The 24,520-nt window shown below is 35.3% G+C and overlaps 2 protein-coding genes across 3 annotated transcripts in view; one reads left to right on the forward strand and one right to left on the reverse strand.

Annotated features, from left to right (window-relative positions):
• LOC136808930 (phosphatidylinositol 3-kinase catalytic subunit type 3-like) overlaps positions 1 to 24,520 on the forward strand; it is a 35,241-nt gene that overhangs the window by 942 nt on the left and 9,779 nt on the right. The window contains exons 2-15 of one of the 2 annotated variants that reach the window (XM_067065491.1): positions 6,388 to 6,474; positions 6,792 to 6,893; positions 7,223 to 7,280; positions 7,426 to 7,511; positions 7,936 to 8,056; positions 8,795 to 8,881; positions 9,458 to 9,553; positions 10,535 to 10,711; positions 11,618 to 11,710; positions 12,141 to 12,326; positions 13,587 to 13,728; positions 14,316 to 14,446; positions 17,515 to 17,585; positions 17,922 to 18,015. In XM_067065491.1, the coding sequence (XP_066921592.1) occupies positions 6,388 to 6,474; positions 6,792 to 6,893; positions 7,223 to 7,280; positions 7,426 to 7,511; positions 7,936 to 8,056; positions 8,795 to 8,881; positions 9,458 to 9,553; positions 10,535 to 10,711; positions 11,618 to 11,710; positions 12,141 to 12,326; positions 13,587 to 13,728; positions 14,316 to 14,446; positions 17,515 to 17,585; positions 17,922 to 18,015 (1,531 nt within the window). The remainder of the gene's footprint in view (positions 1 to 6,387; positions 6,475 to 6,791; positions 6,894 to 7,222; positions 7,281 to 7,425; positions 7,512 to 7,935; positions 8,057 to 8,794; positions 8,882 to 9,457; positions 9,554 to 10,534; positions 10,712 to 11,617; positions 11,711 to 12,140; positions 12,327 to 13,586; positions 13,729 to 14,315; positions 14,447 to 17,514; positions 17,586 to 17,921; positions 18,016 to 24,520) is intronic. The other variant, XM_067065492.1, reaches the window with a different exon arrangement.
• Positions 19,550 to 20,726, reverse strand: LOC136808931 (uncharacterized). Its single transcript, XM_067065493.1, has 2 exons — positions 20,664 to 20,726; positions 19,550 to 20,341 (listed from the first exon to the last, which is right to left on the reverse strand). The coding sequence occupies exon 2, from the start codon at positions 20,337 to 20,339 to the stop codon at positions 19,650 to 19,652; it is 690 nt and encodes a 229-aa protein (XP_066921594.1). The 5' UTR covers positions 20,340 to 20,341; positions 20,664 to 20,726; the 3' UTR covers positions 19,550 to 19,649.

Consider the following 24,520-nt stretch of genomic DNA (forward strand, 5'->3'; position numbering starts at 1 on the left):
TTGTGTAAACTTGCATATGTTTTGCATACATTCCAACTAAATCCAACCACACGGCATTTTCGTTCCTGTATTTTTGCATACAATTCAAGATGGCGGACGGAAAGGCGAAAAGGTCTATTCGCAAAAAAGATAGTAGATAGGTTGGCGACCAGTCAGTGTCATTTTTGTATATTTCACCTCTTAAATCAAAATAAAGATGGCGGATGTGACCGAAGTACGAGATAAAAATTTCACTATGTTTACAGTTGTGATTTAGATGCATTTGTACAGTTGAAGATGTAAGTATTTCTTATTTTTTCTTTTCTTTTTATCAAAATAAAAGGGCTTCAAAGACGTCCTGGTTTGCAAACAAAAGCGAAGAAATTTAGACATAAATATAAAATAGCACACTTTTTTTCCCATACTCTCGGGTGCCTAATAAACGTACATGTACGTTTATTTTTTTCGTGTCAAATTTCCCGCCTGTACGCACCTTATAAGGAACTGTACGTTTATTTATTCTGAAGAATTTTCCCGCCTGTACGTTTATTCCCTCCTGTACGTTTATTTATTTTCACCCAATATCGCCCAAAAACAATCCTTATTCGGCTGACAGCAAATTATTCTCCTGGGAATAGAGCTGCCAAATGATCAAATCAAAACATTGAGAAAGTGTGACGTCATAATTACTGCTTTCAGTTTGCGTGTTTTGAAAGTTTGATGTGTGTACTCCGTCTTCGTGGAATTTTTTTATGGCATGAAAACAGAATATGCAATGTCTTTAGAACAAATTCCTAAAAGGCTTTTATCTTTCTGTAAATATTTCCTTTTGGATTAAGAAATTCCATCTTTTATTGTTCTAATGATTACCGTAAGTTGGTCTAATGTCGACATCTGTCTTCTAATTTCGACATCCTACTTTATAGATAGGAATAAAAAGAAGGTCGAAATCACTGATAGACTAAAGATTTTTCCTCTCATCGCGCTAATCAAAGTCAATCAGCGATTCCGACCTTCCTCAGTTTCTATATTGTTCCTATCTCTAAAGAAGGGTGTCGAAATTAGAAGACGGATGTCGACATTAGACCAACTTACGGTATAATATTTATTTATAAGATGCTTTGTTGTCTTTTTAATCTTTGTGTAAACTTGCATATGTTTTGCATACATTCCAACTAAATCCAACCACGGCATTTTCGTTCCTGTATTTTTGCATACAATTCAAGATGGCGGACGGAAAGGCGAAAAGGTCTATTCGCAAAAAAGATAGTAGATAGGTTGGCGACCAGTCAGTGTCTAGCAGTCAAGAACAAGTGCAAATTAGGATACCTTTGGCCAATCCCTCCTAACTAGGAGAGTTGTATATTAATTTGGAGATTTAGGTATCCTAGATAGGAGAGCAGACACTTTGACCTGAATTTTTGAGGTTACTCCAGACGTCCGCGCTCGATAGGATCGATCATCGGAACGGCTCGATGACGGATCGATATGTGATCGATGGATTACTTAACCATCTGGATAGGAGATCGATGAAAGATTCAGCCATTAAAAAGGCTTGAGTATCGATCCTTCGTTGATCAATTATCGAGCTAGTATTTCAATCGAGTATATCGATTCGTCATCGGGCGACAATCTAAAATATGTTCTGTTCGCGTCATAAAACATCTTCAAATCCAGTCGGTCGGTCGGTCGGTCGGTAGTAAATTTTGTCGGGTTTTTTTAATCTAGGAAATCCCGAAGAATCAAGTCGGCAATCAACGAAATTTCTTGCCGCCATCTTTGATTTGCCAAATTAAATGTGCGCGCGCATGTGTGAACCTTAAAAGCGGACCTTATTTTCGGCTCTCGGGGGTATTGGCCCTACCACGTCGCCAAATTTCGACTTGAAAATTTCAATAAGGGTACATGAAAAAACTCAAACAGGACTCAATGTGGGTTAAGTAAATAAAAACTCGTAGCGAATGATGATTCAAAGAAGTGCTTAGCTATCAAAAACTTTTTCCGACATTTTTCCGACTTGTCCGACTCGGGATTTATGTTTTGAAGGTGAGTCGGTCGGGCGACGCGAACGGAACATATTTTAGATAGCCGCCTCGATCGTTAATCGATTCGTCATCGATCGTTAGTTGATTTGTTATCGATCGTAAATCGAGTATGAGTCGATAGGGTCGATAAGATCGATAAAAGATCGATGATAGATCAATAAATAATCGATAACTAATCATAAGCTTAAAAAAATCTTGATTATCGATCCTCTATTGATCTCCTATCCGGATCGTTAAGTAATCCATCGATCACATATCGATCCGTCATTGAGCCGTTCCGATGATCGATTCTATCGAGCGCGGACGTCTAGGGTTACTATACTGCTTCGATCCGCATTTGGAAAACTATGCAAAACCTTTTCTTCATCGAGATTTGCACCAGTGACCAAAATTTCAAGTAATTTCTCTGGTGGGTTCCTCGAAAATTAACATCCTTGATAATCTGCCGTTCAGAGCCTAAAATTTTGCGATTACGAGCTAAAGATTTGTTTTTCTTTTTACGGAACGGCTCGCTACGGTCCGATTTTCGCGCGAAAAAAGCGCTTGCGTATGCTAGTTAGCACATTTTCAGTGGTTTTGATCTACAGTTTTGCATTCCGCCAGCCAAACTCGATGAAATTCAGTACACAATCTCATTTGCTTATTATTTACACAGTCACTCTAGGAAATCTAGCTTTCAGAAAAAACAACATCAGTCATCTACAGGATGTATTTGCACAACAAGGATGAGAGTTACCTGAATCAAGTTCGCAAGACAATTAATTAAAACTTGAAAGTTTGAAACAAAATAAAACGTGCAGCAGCCAAAATCAACCAACCAAAATTTGTCATTCAATTCCCGAGACATTGCTTCGATTTTTAAGGCCTGGTTTATACGCTAAAGTAAAAATAATTCCCCATATGTAAATGGGTCATTATTTGAGGTCCGGCAAAATTTCCGGGAAACAGCCTATCCGGTGGTTTCGCGGATCTAGGTGGGTTCCGCCTCCCCTGTAGATCTTTTTCTTGGGAAGTTGATCTTGAATTTTAGGCAATTTCTCAAATTTTAGGCAATTTCTCAAAGTTTTTCAAAATGTTAATTTTATTAAAAAGCGCCGGGTTATTTTTTCATGAATCCCTTTAGAAGTTTTGCGCCGCATTTTTTTGCTTGAGAGTCAAGTAAACGATATAGCGCTTTCGCAGCATTAATCTTTGATACGCATTTTGGCGGGACGCTAGTGTGACTAACTGTTACATCTTGGAAGTGGTAAGATGGTGCGAATGTCTCTCTCTGGTTGGTGAAAAATACAGGTTTGGCCAGGCCCAATTGATTGTTTGGTTCGTGTCCTAGAAGCTTTGAAAAATGGGTCGGTCGGTCGGTTGGTTCTAGTTGGAGATTGAGGCGTTCGCGGCGTGTGCTTAAAGGAATACAGCTGTGAGTCTCTGCTTTTAGGTGCTTAATATTTGTTTTAAAGTACAGGCTACACCGGGACATTTTCTGTGCGCGAATTGGATGTTGTTTATAGAAGAATCAAAGCAGTCAGTTAAAAAAGAACTGTAGGGATAGTAGTTATCATGTGAAAAGGTGGTAAATTTGTTTTGATTTTTCCGACTCAAAGTGAAACACTTTTTCTCAAAAATTTAGAGTCGGTCGGAGGACACAAACTATAAATTGGGCTTGGCCTTTTTGGTTTTTAGTATCCTAATTAGAATGTTGATTTCTATTTTGGATACTTTTCTATTTCTATTTCTATTTCTATTTGATAATTCATAGAAGGTTTTAAAAAACCTATTCTCTTGAATATAAAAAAGAAATTTAATACAAAAATAAAGAAATACTAAAAAAATAAAAAATTCCTGTGTTTTTATCAAATGAAGACTCTCCAAAGACTGCCACTTTCAAAAAAAAACAAATAAAAACTTTAGTGTTTAGAAAAAAATGGCAACTTGAAGAAAAATTCTGGAAAAAACATGCCGAAAGGAAATGAAAAAGGGCTTCTTTAAAACAAAAGAATTGTAAAGAAATTTATTACGGGAAAGTTTATGAGATTTTTTATCACCCTGATCAATTCATATGACTTAGTCTGTAAGTAGAGCGCAGATTTTCTCTAGTGATCGGTTGCAGTCTGGTACGTCAGTAGGGAACTGGGCACTAGTACCGCTCGCTGTGAAAGTCTTTTATTCTAAGAAGGTCGCTTCAAACAAAATTCAAAACAAACCATGAAGAGCATGTTCAAAGTTGTCTAAACATTGTTCGAAAAGTATTTTCAAAAAAGTTAAACCTAAGTGAAAAAATTGAACTAAAAGATTTTGGTCGCTAACCGGTCAGGGGACTCTATGCGCGCACATTATTTTGGTGAGTTTTTTCTGCTTTGGTTCTAAAACCAAGCTTTGGAGGTAAACAAATCTGTTTTTGCCTGGTTTCCTTAGGTAAAGTTAGTTTTTGAGCTTTTTTTTAAGTTCTGTAGATCAAAATCCCTTCAAATTTTAGTAGTAACTTTTTATTCATGATATTTACCACCCTGAATTTTTTTAGCCAAAAAAACATAGCTATCAAAAGTTAGAAGCTGAAAACCAACTTTCCCTAACCCCTTGCAGGAAAAAACAACTTCATTTACCTCTCAAACAAAAGTCAATGCCCAGACACTGGGGATTTGCTTGTTGCGTGTCTGGTGATTTTAAACATTAATTTTTTTAGACTTATCCTGGAACAGCCTGGACCGCAACATACTCAAACGGGGATTGCAATTCGCCATCCCTTTTCTGCCCACTTTCACGGAAACTTAGTTGACCGTGTGTACGTGTGAACAAATGCACAATAATTAATGGGATTTTTAGTGTATGGGTTTCTGATAATTTTTCTATGAAAAGTTAGAGCTACAAACTGTTGTTGGTAATGTTTCCAAAATAAACTGTTTTTTATAAGAATTTCATAAAAACAATAAACAATGTAGAATCTTAAAAACTGAGTTTCAAGCAAATTACTAATTAATAGTTAGTACAGTAAAAACAACAGCGTATTTTTAAACCTGGAACCCTAAGTTTTGCCTAAAAAATATAAACCAAGGAGGTTGAAGCTCTCATGGGTGCAGCAGTAACAAAAACAGGATTTTTGAAAAACAATCTTCAAGATTCTCCTGGAAGGAAAAGTTTTTTAGCATAAATGTTTTTTCCAACTAAAGAGAATTTGCCATCATTACAGTCTTTTTTGACCCTACCATCTACATCAATATTTTTTGATGATTATGTCACTTGGTATTTTTTCCTGTTCTTTTCATTTGTTTGAGTGTCCTAAGTCCAATTTTTGGCAAAATCAATTTAGTTCATAGCACCAGGAGGGGAGGGGGGTTGTACTACCCGCTTACTTACAGTTTAAGCATTATTCTTGAGGAAAAATGATACAATGAAAAGTAATATATCCATAGTGGGCAGAGGGGTATCAAGCCCCCCCCCCCTTAAAAATGGCACCCCCCTCTTTTAGCTCAACCCCCTCTTAAAAATTAAAATTCCTCAACCCCCTCTTTTTATTCAACCCCCCTCTTTTTTCCAGGTTTAAGTTCAACCCCCCTCTTTTTTTTCGACCATACTCCATCAAGAGTTGTAGAAACAGAGTTTTTGCTTCATTCAAATGAATGGAAATATAATAATTGTTGAGAAATTTAAAAATGAATGGAAAACACTCTTTTGCAAATTGCCAAATCTTCCAAGGCCCCCCCTTAAAAAATTAACCCCCCTCTTTTTGTCTAAGCCACCCCTTTTATTTGAAATTTTCACAAGCCCCCCCTTCTTTTAAATTCAGTAAAATTCTCAAACCCCCCTTTTTAAAGGGGGGGGGGTGCCCACTATGATATCCCTCATTGGATAGATAGTTTTGAGTGGCTCAATATAGCATTTTTAGAATTTCCTAAAAATTTGAAAATGAAGAAAAAATGAAGATTTTTTCTTCTTGGCCAAAACTTTCATTATACACTTTCCTGAAGCTTTGAAACCCACTAATTTCAAATTTGTATTAAGATTTTTCTCTTAATTGGGTCAAAAGTTAAAGCCTGATCATCTGTCTCTATGGCCTTGTGAAGAAATTTTTTTGACAAATCTGAGAAATTCTGAGAAACACAAATATTCTCAGGGTTTAAAAAATAACCTTAAAATTGGTCTTTTTTGGGCAAAATAGGCCATATTGTAAACAAAAATTCTCTCAACCACAGAGTTAAATTCTGCACAATTTTGAGATGTGAACTGCGAAATTAAATTTAGCAAAAATTTCTTCCTTTAAGGTAGGTCCATTTGAAGCATTAGGGTTGTAAATTTATGATCCAAAAGAGATAATGCAAATAATATCTGAATATGTTATTTATATTTAAAATATTTCATTATTTATTTTCAGTGGAAATCTCGAGGGAAAAAGAAATCTTCAAAGCTATAAAGAATTATTGAACGATCCACAATTGAAATATTCTGGTCTTTATCAAAGGTGTGCTACATATTCTTTACCAGTTTATTAAAAACTTTTAAACTGGAAAGCCTTCAAATTTCACTATTATTGGGCACTTTTAATGAGTGTTTAGTTAGGTCCATAATATGTTAATTTCTCTGAATAAATAAATCTACAGTGCAGTATGCTCTCTTAACTTGAAATTGTTGGCTCTTTTTTTAATGTTTAATGTTATCTTTTGACTACCATGTCCCAAAACGTCAGGTCAGGGCAAGACAAACCAATGCTTTTCAGGTCAGATTTAAGTTTTTTGAAGAGTTTGGACAATTTAATTCATCTAACCTTCTTTCTTTTAGTTCGTGTCCTGATTTGTATGCTACAGTCACTGTGTACTATGATTGTAAACCAATGTTTATGCCCGTCAGGACGGCTTATAAAGCTTTTACTACACGATGGAAGTAGGTTAACTGTCCAACTATCCAAGTTTAAAAATGTGTACCATTGCTTTTTTGCTTTCTCATATACTTTTCTCCCAACTTTCTTTTTCTGACTAGTGGTTTCTACTTTCAGAGGTATTTGAATGAGGTTTAAAAAAGGGAGGCTTGTATTTTTGAGATAATCTACAGAATATGGTATTGGCGCCCTTTATAGTAATTCTAAATCGAAATATCTAATATTTTACATGCAACTTAAACTGAAATGAATTTCTGCCATCTTTCGTTGTTTCATTTGTTTGTTTTGATATTGGAGAATGACTTTCAATTAGATTTTTGGTTCTCTCTTTTAGTTGGAATGAATGGGTTCAACTACCAGTGAAATATCAAGATCTTCCTCGAAACGCTCAGGTAATGATTGCTTGCAAAGATTTAAATTTACATACAAAATATCGTATTGCTGTTTTAGTTAATCATAATAAGTTTAATGCAATATTTCAAGGTTACTATATGTTGTATGAATTAGATTATAGCATTATAACCTTTTTTTGTGTAGATTGGTATAACAATTTGGGATGTTTACGATGCAAAGAAGACAAGACCTGTCGGCGCTACTACTGTGTCTGTCTTCGGAAAACATGGGTAAATGTTTTCTGGTTTTGATTTATAGGAATTACACTCTTTGTAAATCTAACATCTTTAAATAAAACAGATCAAAGCAAGTATTTTGATTTTAACATATTTTTATGAATTTTAGTATCGGTTGTATGTTTTTCCAGGCAAAATAAACCAATTACTTTGGCTAGGAGCTTACATTTGAGATATTTACTGTTTCGAAAAATGAAAAAACCATCGTCAAATAACAAGCAAGAACTTAAAACACCAATGATCATTTGAATAATGTTTCTAAAATTTGAATAAAAGATATCTTTGAGTTATGCGAGACACACAGAGACAATGAATTGAAATTTAGGGGCTTTTTTGGATTGTTATATGGACGTTCGATTGACGGTATTTTGATGTTTTGTAGATTCGGAATTCAGATTTCTTTTTTTTTTATATTCAGTATTCTACGACAAGGCATCCATGATTTAAGAGTATGGCCTGGTAAAGTTGCTGACGGAGATGCAGGAACACCGGGAAAATTTATTAAAGAAAGTGCCAATGAAATGAGCAAATTAGCAAAGGTAATGATTATCTGTTCATTCTGATAATGGTAGGATTTTAGAGGTTTTATCAATCGAACAAAAGCATGGTTGTTTGAAACTTTAAGGTTTTACCCTTCAGTTAACCTTGCTTAGCTTTTCCCCAATCCATGTCTTCATTAAAAACAAGTTTCAAAAGTGCTATTTGTTATTTAAGGAATGACAATATGTACTAGAAATTCAAGCCTAAAAATATGTGTATAATAAATGTTTAGATTAGAGTTTGACTTTCATTATCTTTCATATATCGTCCAATATTTTATTGGGAGAACCCTATTTTTCACCTTCGCTTTGTACAAGACTTTTCATATCTTGAACATTTTTTTAAACATAAATATTTACATTTTTTAGCCCAAATTTTACATTGTAGTTCTTGAAGAGACTTTGATCAATTCTTCGAAAAACATCTATAATGCAATGTTTGACAAGACTTTTAAAGAAAATTTACTCAACTTTTTCTTTTACTAAAAAAACATGTAGTGAATTTTTTGCAGTGGTCTCAGGGGTTCAATCAACGTCAATTTTTCGACTCCAATTTTTAACCCCATCGAGTATTTTTTCTGTCTTTTTTCAGCTCAGTAGGAAAGATCATAAATGTCAATAATGCAATGTTTAACAAAGATTTTAATTTAAGCTCCTTTTCTTAAGTAAATCTTTTAGTGTCTGAGGTTTCAGAGCTAGAATGTCATTTTTTGGATTTTTTTCTGGCTTTTTTTTCAGCTCAGTAAAAAGCATCACAAAGGTCACATTCTGAAAGTGGATTGGTTAGACCGATTGACGTTCCGAGAAATTGAACTGGTCAACGAGGTGATTAATTTTTCCATTTGTAGAAGTCAAAGTTTCCCCGTCTCAGATGGTTTTCCGTTCCTCTGAAGTCATTTTGTTAAATAATTTGGCCTTACTTGTTGTGAACAATTGATCCCACCTCCCACACTCTGCTTTGATCATATAGTTAACGCACCATTTTCAAATTCTTTTTGAGAACCTGATGTTTGTCATCAGATTTCTGGACAATTAACAAGTTCGATATATCTCAACAATTTTATCATACTTTGGTGCTTAGAATGTCCTATGAAAAATAACAGGGCTTTTTCTTAAATTACAAGTAGTTAAAGTATTATGAGCTAAAGTGCGATAGCTATAGTATGGAAAACGTAGAATAATCCAAAAATTTGATAACATTTATCAATAGCGTTTAATTTAAAAGCTTTACAGTACATGAGTTTTCTTTTGATACAATGACAGCCTTCATCATAATTATCCACAATCTTCTAAGAACTGACTGACTGGAAAAAGTAAATATGGGTTAAGTCGTAGAGTTTCATTTGTTATATCTAAATACAACATACATTTTTTAATTTTATCAATTTTATTCTTTTTCAGCGAGAGAAACGTCATTCAGATTTTTTCTATTTGATGGTGGAATTCCCTCGTATTGTACACACTGGTACTGAACTTGCTGTCGTGTATTTTGAACAGGTGAAATCAATTAGATATAGCCCTCCTTTGTCGGGTTTGAAGCATAGATTTATAAAGCCCGAAGGACTTTATGTCGTGCTTTGGCTGAAAAGTGTGCCGAGGTTAGGTAGGAAATCCTACCTAGGTCACGTGACATTACAATAGAATTTTAGCGCTTGACCAATAAGAAAAGCTTCGTGGGTTTTCGAAAATTGTAGCAGCAATATTTTTTGCGATATTCACTTTTTTTTTGCTTGGAATAGCTTAAAGCACGACATCTAGCCCTTCGGGATTTACAGAGGTCTTTGGTTTGAAGCTACTTTGTTCTTGTTTAGATCGCCCACTTTTTGTCCTACCTGTCTGTCCGTTCTAATTGTAATTAAAAAAGTGGGAAGAAAGTTGGCTGTATAAAGTCAATGAAATGTCTTTCCAATTCAATCATTTTCTAGCAAAGACTTCAACTCTCTGCCCACTTTTAACTTACTCTAACATATTTCAAACCTAAGTTTCAGACGTCGCGGTCGTAGATTTTAATTTGTCGTCTGAAATGTGGCTTCAATCTTACGACATTATATTACTTTGAACATTTTCTCTTTAGCCCTCTGCTTTATCTCATCGGGTAAAACAGCTCTGTGGTTTTTGTGAACTAGCTCTTGATTGATACTGTAGAATTCTATTAAATGAACACTTTTCTCTTTGGTCCATGATAAAGATGATTGTTAATTAGTTTGATTCCAGGGGCTACTTAGAAGACATCATTTGACGTATCTCTCACCGTTTGCTTACACAGTATTTTTTTAACAAAAGAAAGAACTCTCTCCCCTTCCCGCACACGCGGTCTAAGAAATTTACGCGTGGTATGTGTTCTTGTAAGTGGAATCTTTCAAAAGGTATCAAAAAGCAGGCCTTTAGAAAATTAATATGGGCTATTAAAACACAATATACATTTTTTGGTGCACCACCATTTTGTTGATACTTCATTTTTCTGTTTTCTTTTTTCAGGATGCTGATGATATCGAATATGCGCAAATTTATCCAGAAATCGTTCTTGTACCCGACCCAGAAATCCTACAAGAGAACTTAGTAGAAAGTAAACATCATCGATTGACAAGAAGCATCAGGAGCGGTACAATGTCAAGAGAGCTCAAACCGAACGCACGAAAAAGAGATCAGTTGGCTGTAAGTTTTGTCTTTCTATATGATGTCTTCAAAAAAGAAATTTACGAAATGATAAGTTTGTTCATTTTCCAAGGGTCGGAAGAAACTCTTTGGAATTTTTCAGGGACATACTGTAATTCAAATTTCCATGGATGCAAAAGTTACTAGTTTGAGTAAAGAAAACGATTTAAGTTAATTTCATACTCAAAGTTTGGATGGCAATCTTCAGTGAAAATCATGGATCCAAAAGTTATTCTAAAATTTCCAGTTGTTTTTCGCAAATTTTCTCAACTTTGTAGAAGTTATCCGCACATTTTTGAGAATTGTTATCCCTTGTATGGGTATCAAATGGAACAGCTCATTTGAAACACGACGTTATTTGAACGTTTATGGACATTTTTTGAACGTTATTTGAACGTTATAAGGACGTTAAATAGGCGTTGAAAAAATGTTGTGTGCCAACTGGGACACGCAATCGTCGGGCCATATACTGACGTAATTTTACAGACTTTGAAAATAAATAGTAATTGAAAAATATGATACAAATTAATTGATTACACCTAAAAGTATTGGACTGACCATAATTTAATCATCGAGTGAATGGTGGTCTATCAAAAAGTAATAGTTATGTTCAGTTAGACCATGTTCAGACGTTACTGTTCCGTATCGCTCCGCAACGAACGTTCCAAAACTAGTGTGAACGTCAAAATTCGAAACGTCAAAAAAGAAGACGTTACAAAGTAAAACAGATCGAAACGGCTTCGCTCCACTATTTTCAGCGGAAAGCGAAACCGTTTTCTTGCTCCGAAACGTTCCGAAACCAATATGAACACTCTCGATCCGTAATAGAAACCATACCGGAACGATACGAAACCGTGACGTCTTAGTTTGTTCTGTTTTCATCTTATTCTTCACCTTTCTTTTCAGAACATTGTGACGTATCCACCGACAACGAATCTTACCTCTGAAGAGAAGGATTTGATATGGCAGTTCAGATTCTATTTGACAAGTCAGAAAAAGGTTTGGCTATCACTTCTATCCGTTAAATCTTATGGTTTTGATAAATAAGGGAGCTCCATGCTTCACTATCAGTCAGATAGTTGGGTTTGACCGGTTGGGTTGAGAGAGGGTTTTAGCAAAAGAAAACTTATTTGAAAATTTGAAGTTCTTTGGGGCAGTTTATTTAAAAACTGTCCAAGAGACTTTCGACTTTGATAAACGCACGTTTTTTATAAGAACAAACTTTATAAGAACACAAGGCTTCGTTGGCCAAATATTAAGAACAAGTTGAGAGCATCTAAAGGCTTTATGGGCTCTAAAACACCCAATTTCTCAAGTAACTGGTGAAATTTATAACATTTCAAGAACATTTTTAGGCTTAAAACTCAAAAAGTAAACTTAACAAAAATTTTGTATTTTCTTATAAAAAACGTGTAATAATATTTCGCAGGCACTGACGAAATTTTTGAAATGTGTGAACTGGAATCATCCATCAGAAACCAAACAAGCCATCGAACTCTTACACAAATGGGATCCAATCGATCCAGTAGACGCCTTAGAATTGCTGACTCCACAATTTACTAACAAGACTGTGCGCCAGTACGCTGTATCCAGGCTGAAACAGGCTAACGATGAGGTGAATTTACTCTTCTTACTAATGAAACGGGATGATGGATCGGAAAAAATGAATGGTAGAAAATTGTATAAAGCCTACAGGGGTTGTTTGTACTAGTAATTAATAACATGGTTTATTTGGGAATAATAGTTCCGAGGTTTATCGAAAACATTTCAAAATAGCCTGAACGTAGTAACGTAGTTTTTCTAAACAATTAGAAGATTTTCCTTTTTTTCTCTTTTTATGGGGTGATAACAGCAGGGCTGTTACGGATTAATCAACCCGCTCCCCTTACAATTCTAAGCTAAACGTAATCAGCCATATAATCATTCATGTTGTGTTTTGTTAAATTAAGTAATTTCTATCATCATGGATTACAAATGTTCGAATCTGTAGAGACAAACGGCACGTTTACTTCCCATAATGGCGTATTTTCAACAAAACATAAACAACCGCTATAGGCTACCATTTGAAATACAAATCGTCTTATGTTTTGTCTTTTTAATATCACACAAATTATGCACAAATTAGCAATACCTAAGATAATAGCGAGTTTATGTATTTGCACTTTTGAGGACGGTAGAGTGACCGAAGCGATTTGAAAGAGCCCGCACTTCGGACCCGCAAAATCGAGGACGGTAAAAAAGTGCCGAATTACCGTCATCTTTAAGTGATCAGGATTTAGACAAATTAGAACCTTACCATCCCCGTCGCAGAAAAACACACATACGTAAACTCGGTAATGTTATATTGAAACATTAGACCTCGATAAGAATATTTTAGGGCTTGAGAAAAATTAAGAGCAACTAAATGACTCATCAGAATTTTTATATTTTCGTATAAGAAACCCGCGGGGTACTAGGGTTGCGAGCTGACGGGTATGTGCCGTCCGAAATTAACAAAATTGCAACACCATCCACAAACCATCCCTAAGCGTCCTAAGCCTGCTGAATCGAAGGAGTAAAGACTCGGCTCCGTAGAAATTGATCCTATTGTTAATAAGAAAACCACATTGTAGACTTGATAGTTGAGTTTATATGATTCTCTTCTTAGTTTTTTTTTAAAGCACAAGTTCTAAAATTCGATTACTTTATAATTATGTTCTTAAACATTTTTCTTTTTTACAAGAATAACTGTCATAGTCCTGATAGTGTTCTTAGCAAGTAAAAGTATATTAATAAAAGATCAATAGATTTTATAACAAAAAGCAAAAGGGAAGGTACTAATAGTTTCCGGCTACGTTGAAATAGCCTCAATTCCAACAAATTCTTTCTTTACCAGGATTTATTGCTCTACTTACTCCAACTTGTTCAAGCGCTCACGTATGACGTCGACGATCATAACAATGACGTCATCACTCAACGGAAAGGGAACACGGAACCAGAAGGTGATGAGAACACAGATAAGAACATGGAATTAATTGGTAAGAACAGTTCCACTTAATACAGAAGCGGATCAAGGGTAAGTGGAGAAATCCAGGGAAAGGAGCGGCGCCCTTTCCTACCTTCGGGTAGACAGCTATACGAAAAGGAAGCCTTACTTACTTAGTCTTTTATAAGAACATTTTAAGAACACGAAGCTTGTTTTTTAGCAAAATTTCGATCAATTCCAGCATTGAATGGCTTATATTGCTTTCTGCTCAAACGAACTAAATAAAGAGAAATTGCTTAAGATCGCGAAAAAGACTAAATATTTGGGTCTTCAGCTTACATTACTGGTGGAAACTATTATTGCGCTGTTTACAAAAAAATGGGAGTGTTCTAACGAGATTTTGATGTTTACCGACTCAAAGTTGGCTCTTTCTCTGATATAGTCAGTTGATACGGCTCTTCAAACAGAATTTGTCCAGAACGGGTTAACCATATGCTCACAAAATTATCAATGCTCCTCTCGGGCGTTAAGTTTAAATTCTGAAGTCAGATATCAGGTCTGTTTTTAACAACGAGAGGGAGTTTATTTGCCACGTGGGAGTGATTGATCACTTAGGTTCCATTCCTTTTTATTTTTTAGAAGAAGGTTTGACGGAATCAAATGAACAACAACAAGAAACTGATGAAGAAGCAAACAATGACGTCACAGATCACGTGTCTTCGTCCTCCAATCAAATGATGAGTAAATCAACATCATCCAAAAAAGAAGAGGTATGTCCCTTCAGTTAAAAGTACTTTATATAAACTTTACCCCAGGATAGGATTTCTAAGAGAAATATCATTCCCTTGAGTCCGAAACATGTCAGGAAAAATCAAAATATAATAGCCGCACCCTTTTTCACCGTTGAACATATAAACCTTACTTACTCCATAACTTTTCCTTAACTGGAACAAATTTGTGTTCCGCGTGCATATTCGAGTTATAAAGACTCGACTATATTTCGTTTGGTCATTCTTTCATTCATTCGTCCACGCAATGTTGACAATCAGATATAAAACACTTGCAAAACAATTACAGTAAATTTAGTTCATCGGTTTAGCATTTTCTCAATGAGCAATCTTTATACCGTAATCTTGCACCAAATTTTTCGCTTTCATGTAATCAAAAAGTTGGTCTAATCTCGGTAGTTCTAATATTCCATCTCGTCTTTTTAATTGCTTTTTCAAGAACATGAAACGCGTTTTCAGTTTATCCTTAGCTCGAATTATACACAGTCTTATGAGCCGTTCGCTGTCTGTATTTTTATTTTTGTTTGATATTGGTGGTAGAAGAATTGCAAACGTGACCAGTTTGGCAGCCATCGAGGCTGTTTCTTGGTATATACGTCTCTTTCCATTCATTTTTTGTTTTTGACCTGCCAACAACTTGAAAACTTCTTCTGAACTTTTCCTGAGAATCGAAAAACAAAGAACAAAAGTATTTGATGATGATATAATGTTTTAGTTCCCATAATATTTTGGAGAGAAAAAAACTAAATAACAAACGCGTAATACATTTTATTTAATGGAAAATTACATTTTTCTATTTCAAAATAAACTTCTATTTTTTTAATAACAAGCTGGGAAATAGTACTGAACTTTTTGGTTTTTAAAATACTTCGAAAACAAATGATATCACCTCTAATCTTCAGTTACTATGGTTGACTTAGAAATGTTTTTTCTATTAACACTTCTTTGAGAATTTCTCCTCTCTTAGAAGAAGCTATAATTTCTCATACAAATTTCGATAAATCTTATTTTTCCATGTGATGAAAAGTTTAGTAGAAGTTTTTTGTGTTTTTTAGTTATGTAATTTCCGCCATTATGGAAGCAAACGTTCGAATCTAGAGGCAATACCTTACGCAAATCGAACGTTTGCTTCCATAACAATAGGCTCCCTTGTTCGATGAAATTTAAAGTCCCCGTCAAACAAGAAACTCTCATAAACGACGCTCCCTTACTCGATGAAAGTCCAATCCCCCTTGAAGATTGAATTAGAAAGCGTCTACAGTATGCTTTTTGACCAATCTCAAAATTAATTCGCAAATTAATGCACGAGAAGACCTGTCAATCCCGCACTTTCAAAATACTGCTTTTCATAATTTCCCCTAAAGAAGCAGATTATTCTGCTCTCACTTGCGTGTAGTAACCTATTTTCTTGCTGATGGAATGAAAAATAATTTAGTTTTTAGTATAGCCTTAATGGATAATGGGGAACTGAAGGGAAGTGAAAAACTTTTTTTAATCTGGAATAAGTCACAATGTTTTGTGGATTAAAGTTTTCGCTTATGGAGAAAGCGAGTGAAGATATTCATTCTATGACGTAAGAATTCCGAAACCTTATACGTTAAATAAAGTGTACTAGTAATTGTGTCATTTTGTTCTCCCCTGCCATTCGATTTACTGAGACTTGATCTTACTTCTGCGTACTACAATTACTGGAAAGTACCTAAAACAAGAGCATGTGACCAGACAGGCTGTATGTAAAATCATTATTTGTTAAACAAGAGTCCTTGTGTGTGTTTAAATTATGAGAGTTATGGAACTCCTTCTTGAAATGCATACAACAATACATATAAAATCTTCGACCTGTGTAGTACACGTTCTTTTATAAGAACAAACTGTACCAGAACATTAGGCTTCGATGGCAAAAATCTTAAAAACTAGTTAAGAACAAGGCTTTAGGAACTCTAAAACACTCAATATCTTAGGATATTGCTTCAAAATATTCCCAAGATAATGAATGGAATTAAGAACATTTTGAGAAGATTTTTAGGCTTTAAAACTCAAAAAGCTAAGAACGTCCGAAAAACTTTGGATGTTCTTATAAAAAACGTGTAGGGATTTCACCTACGGTTTTCCTGTGTTTGTTTTCATTTTCATAGCATGAAAAAATTTCCAGGCCAACTAACACAGACTATCTACTGTTCTTAAAGTTTAACTTTCGAACAAAATCTGCCAATACAAAAACTGAAAAATAGGACCTTTTGAATAATTTGATTATTTTCTTGTCGACCTCTCCACCAAAAAAAAGGGAGTTTGTTATGATTAGGCAACATTCCCTCCTATCTGATTGTCTCATAAGTTTCTTGCTGCATCTGCGGTTGAATAATATTTTTAGCATTCAAACCAGCTAAACTGAAGTGATACCGAGTTTATGTATCTGTGCTTTTAAGCGACAAAGACGGCCATTTTCTGATTTGTCCTGATCCTGATTGACTGAGGATGGCGTTAAACCATCATTTTTACCGTCCTCGATTTTGCGGGTTAAAAATGCGGGTTGTTATCGCAAATAGATAAACTAAAAGTTTTTCTCTGTCATTTCAATGCCGTGTATCTTTCGTTTTTGAAAACAACATTTCTGCGAACACCTACGCACGTTTGTTTGTCAACAACTCAGAACCGAAGAGTTAACACTGACAAAACAATTCCTTTAATAAAAAAGAAGAAAACGACACACAGCAAGACTTTAAAAACAAAAAAACACCCTCGGGTATTCCGGGTGTTAATTTGGCGCCACTTTGTGCCAAGTGCAGCTAGATCCTTTTGACTGTGCGAACAGACTATTACAGATAGTACAATGCACACGTACTGGCGAGCTTTAAACATTGTTTTTTTACAACCCTTGCAGTTTCTATTAGCTTGTATGAATACGATAAGTAATATCCTTTAACTAAATTTCTTTTTCATGATGTAGAAATAGGGAGCCTTTATGTTGATAAAGCAGACAATTCAAATCGTCCTTGCTTTTGTTGATATCATTTAACTAAATACTTTTTCCCGTTTTCCTTCCACCTTAGCCTTTAGACTTGGCATCGTTCTTGGTTTCACGGGCATGCTCGAACGATCAAATTGCAAACTTCTTTTATTGGTAAGTGTAACACTTTCATGAATATCACATAGACGTTCCACTATTCGATACGCTCCATTATTTGATAGTATTGAAAGCCACTGTCAACAAGAAACTCTTAAACGACGCTATATTATTCCAAACGTTCCTCATTGCTTAAAAATGTGAGACAAATAATGACAGCACTGAAAGTTCACAAAGATAAAGATGAACCAACTCAATTTTTGATTGGTCCGTAGTTGATCTCTTGAAATTCTCGAAAAGACTTTATTCATAGCCCCTACATCACCGCAATTTGACCTTGAATTCTACAGAAAATCTTTCACAGTCTATAATAACATGACTTTTCTTTTCAAGGTATTTGCTTGTGGAATGCAAAGGTGGAAGAGACCAAAAGATTAAAGATATGTATCTCGGTACTATGAAAAGATTCTCTAAAGAACTTCTCACCGTAAGTTGTTTGTTGTTGTTTTCACTATTTCTGACTTTTTGCTAAATCTAAATTCAGAGACTGAAGTAATGATTGTTTTAATTTAATACAAAGTCTCGTATGTTCCGGGTTCGACCAATAAAAGATGGAAGTAACTCCGTGGTTACAACAAGTATACGGTTAACTCAAACTAAATGATATTTTTTTCGAATTACAAAGGTTGCTATTATAGTTAGTATTATAAGAGGGTTCCATCACCTTGACAAAGACTGCTTACCAGCAGAGATTATAGAAGGATTCGAATAATAGGTCGAGTGGAATCATGGGTAATCAGGACCACCGCGCTGTGATAACGACTTTCTATTGGTCTAAAATGTTGGATATTTTTTTCGTCAAACAAACGGGAAGCTATTATAGGGGCGCAATCAGTCAATGATTCATTTCGACTGAGAAGTGGCTTATGGAAGTTCGAACTTTAGAGAATCGATTGACGCTTTAACAACTTATCGGCAAACCGAGTCTTTTTGCCGAAAAAATGGTTTTTGGATTTTGTATAAAATTACTACATTAGTTTTTTTCTGATTTTTGGCAGAAAGACCGAGGATAAGGTTTTCTAAAAAATGGCTAAGCCGTTTTTCACGCAAAAAAATCTTTGCCATAAAAATCAGATTTTTGGAGAAATTTCCTTTTCTCACGATTGACCTTAGTAGTCCTTTCTGATTTCTTAGTTTGCATTTTCTTTGTTGCCATTTTTTCTATTTTTCATTACATTAGCCTTCAGGTAAAAAAGAATCATGGGCCAACGCGCTCTCAGAATGACATTCTATTGGTCTAAAATTTTGGATATTTTTTTCGTCAAACAAACGGGAAGCTATTATAGGGGCGCAATCAGTCCATGATTCGTTTCGACTGAGAAATGGCTTATGGAAGTTCGAACTTCAGAGAATCGACTCTAACAACTTAGCGGCAAAACTCTCACAAACCGTGTCTCCTTAGGAACCGTTTCTTTTATAATAAGGTTAATTACCTAATTTTGTAACGAGTAATCAATCAACTAATCAAGCTATGCATTTATTTTCTATGGGAATATTTTCTTGATCGAAGGTTTCTCGTAAAGATAAACTTCCTGTATTGATGTCCGCAATGAAATTATACCGGGTTCAATACTTAACCGGAAGTTTCTTTTACACCGTAAATCGACGGAACAATGCACGAACTTCTGTTGCATATACAGATTTAAAGCTCTTCCGAATGTCACCTTCTTGTGCTCAGTCAATCCTAAAATAAAGACTAGAATGGATTTCTGAAGATTAATCTTATAATTGAGACAAAAATTAACAGCTCTGGCTACCTATCATTTCTGAAACATAGCGAAATCTCTTCCGAGAAAAATTTCCCCCGTTTTGAGAGGTAGGCGGGCTTCACTTTTAAACGGGTGTTACTGTGAAGGTCCATTTCAGTCTACTTTTTTAGAGTTCGGTGTTGCTATTCATCATGAGGATGTCCTATCCAGCCACACCTCCTGAGTAAAGCATTAAATAGAGAAATATTATTTCCTGGAAAAGTATTTATTCAATATTCAATAAATTAACAAAAATTTATAGGAAATTTTCAACAAAAAAATGTTTATAAAGTAGTCAGTCAGTTCACGAGATTTATTCTTTGCATCGTACAACCATATATGGGCGAAGGTTGGCGTTACTATGGTGACGGTTCCAGAATCTCAAATCAACACCTTCTGTTTTTTCATCATTGACTTTGATCAGAACTCCGTAATTTGGTGCACCTTCTGCCCAAGCCTTCATTGATCCAGTCACGTCGAACGCTTGCCAAGAACTAGGTGTCAAAGCGTAGATCGTGGTTTTCTTACATTCAGGCTTATTGACAGCATCACGTCCGAGATCCAGATACGGTGCGTACCAGGCGTGGTGTGGACAGGATTGGCATCGGTATCTTGGTCGGGCGTAACTCTCTTGCCAGGATCGCTTGATACGATGAACATCAATTTCGTAATCGAGCCACGGGGCACTTGAAGGTTTATGCCAACTGGCACGATGACGTCGCACGAAATACATGTAAACTCGGGCCCATTCGATCTTGCCAACGGGGCAAACACTTGCTGGGAGACTTTCGAATTGGATGAGGGTTCTTTTGATTGGATATTGAGGATGTTTGCCAATGAGGTTCTGCCCGATGGAGATTCTATCATAAGAGACGCCATATCTTTCCAAGAAGGTATCTGCGACAGCATTCAACTTATATAACGGTCCTCGGCCTTCGTCATGCTTGGTGTAGCAATGGACTTGGTAAAGTACCAACACGCACAACACACCTTTCAGATACATTCCTATAAAGATGAAAATTGGATTTCATTTGAACAGTTTTCTGAGTATTTTTTGTGTTTTTTTTGCAAAGCATTAATTGAACGGTTGTGGTGAGCAGAAAATCTTATTCGTATATCGACCAAAAATTGATCAGAGTCACCCTTACTAAGTTAAGTCAAGGAAACTGAAAAGATTAAGGAGTCTTTTGTTAACTATTTGAAAACCTTCATTGAATATTGACGTTCTTTACGGCATGAAACTGTCAGTATGAAAAATTCTGAGAATCTGGAAACCTTCTTATGGAAAGCTTGACAATAAAATAATGAGTAGCTGAAATGAACTTACGTTAAAAATTATGCGTTTCTTGTTGTGTTCTTCTTATGTTTACTTCTGTTGAAGGTTGAAGATGTTTGATGATTGATTTAACATTTCCAATCCCTTTTTATAGAGAAAGAAGATACCCCGAAACTAAGTATCGCCAAGAAAACTGCTCAGAGCATCCTACATATAATTACTTATCTCCCATGCGGTTTTAATTAGTCTAACCCTAAATGGTTTTCGAAAACAGTTTCGATCTCTTGCCTCGTGGTTTGTTAATGAGATTACCTCTCACTATAATTATGAGCTATTTTATCCGCGTCACAATTAAAGGGCACATCGCCTTTTGTTGTTTTAACCCTCAGCACTGGATTTATATGTGGCCAGAGCCAACTCACATTTCTATCAAATTTTGGTCGGTAAATGAGTACCGCTAGTACTCCTGCTATTTTTTTATCATTCAAGGATCTTTGGCAACCAGGTTGCACTGTGTTGGTTTTGCCAAAGTCATATAGGTCATTTCATCTTTTACGTTATCATTGTCGGGTATATAATGGAGAGCCATTCCCCTTGCAACCCTCTTTTTAATTCGAAGTTGATAGAATGTACTTTATTGTCCGACAATTTATTGTCTTTTTGGTCAAGTCTTCTAAAATTTGAAAGAAGATGTTTTTATAAAATATGGGGTCGAATGAAGGGGTTAAAAGGTACTCATTTGGTTTCTTTGTGTTTAATTTGGTTTCTTTGTGTTTAATTTGGGACGCTTTTCCTACTAGCTACTATGTTTTTTTCCTACGTCAGACGTGAATCGATATCTTGTTTGTTATTAGCACACGTATGGATGTGCCTTACGCAACTTTACTTTCCCTCGTTTTTTTTTGACCAAGGCATGCCAATACATTTTATCTGGACTACGTCATTGGTTCAATAAATTTTTAGCCAGTTCTATTTATAGTGCGAGGTTTTTGGTAACTATGCGGTTTTTAAAGAAACCTGAGCTAAATTCAGCCTAAACATACCCAAAGATTTATTATACACTGGATAAACGACTCATAAAACGATGGAGAGCGATCATTGTATTTTCATTGTTTCAGAAAACAATTGATGTTCTAGCTTTGTCCGCAAAGGACAACTGTCATGGCGACTCGAAGATGTCTGATTTACAAAAATGTTTATCAGTCTTATATTTAAAAAGTTCTCTAGCTCTTTCTTTTTGTACATTTGCAGAAAAAAAACTTTGAAAGTAAGGCTAGAATACCAAGCCGGATATATTTGTGAAATCTGGTGTGAGAGAATCATCATTAGACAAGAAATTCAGACAAAATTCTTATAGTGACACGAAATTTTCAATTGAAATTATCTTTCCAAGACTGTCCCGCCAGAAGAGCTGAAATTAACATACATAAGACTTGAATGTCTTGGCTCCACTGTGGTATGAAAATCCTTTGGAGGCAAGTGGTGGCAAGGTGGTTTTTTTGAGGTTGAAGTTTGAAAATTTCCGATGTCAACATTCAATTTCTTATACACAACACGTCTTTTGCATCTTTTAAACATAGTATTTCTGTAGCCACGAATGAAAATCGAGGCTCTGATTTTTGCTCGATTTCTTGACAACGGTGCAATGTCTAAGGAGCTTTGCATTACCTTTACAATGAAAATAAGTTTAGTGCAGACTAGTTGTACACGGGCAAATTGCATTTGCTTAAATTTGCACTAATATTTGTTTTACTGTAATAATTCTCTGTGAGAAATAATTATATATCTGAAATCATTAGGCTTCAAAGTACCTCTGTACCAAAAAAATGAAGTTTTTAGCACTAAAGGAAAAAAAGTTTATTTTTGTATTATTCATTTTTCATGTTCGTTTTCTAATCTTTTTTCGATTTTTGTTCTTTGAACGATAAATATGCTTTGTTAGAATTGAAGCATTTTTTGAAAAAATGTGCACACTTAAAGCGAATGAACTTTCTACCTTCACTTCTGCGTCTATTTTTCTCTTTGACTGATTGATACCACCTGGGCGATGAATTGCGAAATAATTAAGTTTTAAAAACCATGCTTTTTGATTTCTTATATCTTAATTTTTGGACCTACCCCGGTGGGCTGTAGGTCCTATAAATTAACCTCTGTTCGTTCGTCCGTTCGTTCGTCCGTTCGTCCGTTCGTTACTAGCTTTTCTCGGGATTGGCTCATTAGTTTTTCCAAATTTTTGGCACAAAGATGCAAAATGGTAATGCCCAAAATGTGACGGAGCCCGATTTTCGAAAAAAAATTCATTTCCGGCCGAAAATGCCGGAAATATGCCGGAAAAACCGGTTTTTTGGCATTTTCTCGAGATTTCATCATTAGTTTTTTCTGATTTTTTGCACAAAGATGCGTATTAGCAATGCCTAAAACATGGATTAGTCCGATTTTTGAGAAAAATTCTATTCCGGCTGAAAATGCCGGAAATCGCCGTTTTTGCAGATTTTCATTGGACTTTTTCCTTATATTTCGTTGTTTTTTTCACACAAAAACATTATTTGTAGCAATGCCCACCATCAAGCATGGTTTAATTGTCAATAAAAGTGATTTTTGAAGCCGGAACTTTCTAAAAATCGCCGGAGCAGCCTATTTTCGCCGGAAAAACGGTATTTCTTGAATTTCTCGAGCTGTACTTTATATTTTTTCATGAAATTTTGTACACTGATGCAAAATGGCAATACCTAAAATATGACAGAGCCTGATTTTCAATTAACGTACTTTTCCGGCCGAAAATGCCGGAAATATGCCGGAAAAACCGGGTTTTTGGCATTTTCTCGAGATTTCATCATTAGTTTTTTTTGATTTTTTGCACAAAGATGCGTATTAACAATGTCTAAAACATGGCCTAGTCCGATTTTTGAGAACGATTCTATTCCGGCTGAAAATGCCGGAAATATCCCGGAAATCGCTGTTTTTGCAGATTTTCATCGGACTTTTTCCTTATATTTCGTTGTTTTTTCGTACAAAAACATTATTGATAGCAATGCCCACCATCAAGCATGGTTTAATTGTCAATAAAAGTGATTTTTGAAGCCGGAACTTTCTAAAAATCGCCGGAACAGCCTATTTTCGCCGGAAAAACGGTATTTCTCTTGAATTTCTCGAGCTGTACTTTATATTTTTTTCATGAAATTTTGCCACACTGATGCAAAATGACAATACCTAAAATGTGACGGAGCCCGATTTTCGAAAAAAATATTTTTTTCCCGGCCGAAAATGCCAGAAATATGCCGGAAAAAACCGTTTTTTTTTTACATTTTCTCTCGAATTTTCATCTTTAGCTTTTTCTGATTTTTTGCAGAAAGATGCGTATTTTTCAATGCTCAAAACACATGGCCGAGTTCGATTTTTTGAGAAAAAATTTTTTCCGGTTGAAAATGCCGGAAATCGCCGTCTTTGCAGATTTTCATTATATGTTTTCCTTGTATTTCTATGTTCTTCACACAAAAACATTATTGATAACAATGCTCACCATCAAGCATGATTCAATTGTCAATAAAACTGATTTTTGCGACCAGAACTTTCTATTAATTTTTCCCTACAACCCTTCCCTCTCCCCCCATCAACAATCAATGATGAATTTATTGCGTTATGCATTTTCGCTAAACGATATATTTTCTGACTGATTTTTTTCTCCTCGCATTGCTATCTAACTTTCATCATCAGGTAGGTCCATTCAGCATCTAGCTTGTTAACTTTCTGATGCTTCTGGAAGAAAAAAAGTGCTCATTAGTTTTTTCTAATTTTTTGCACAATGAGGCAAAATGTCAATACCTAAATTGTGACGGAAATCCGATTTTTCGAAAAAAATTCAATTCCGACCGAAAATGCCGGAAATATGCTGGAAAAACTGTTTTTTT

Source organism: Clytia hemisphaerica, unplaced genomic scaffold (genome assembly GCF_902728285.1).
Source record: "Clytia hemisphaerica strain Z4C2 unplaced genomic scaffold, Clytia hemisphaerica genome assembly, whole genome shotgun sequence".
Taxonomy (NCBI): domain Eukaryota; kingdom Metazoa; phylum Cnidaria; class Hydrozoa; order Leptothecata; family Clytiidae; genus Clytia; species Clytia hemisphaerica.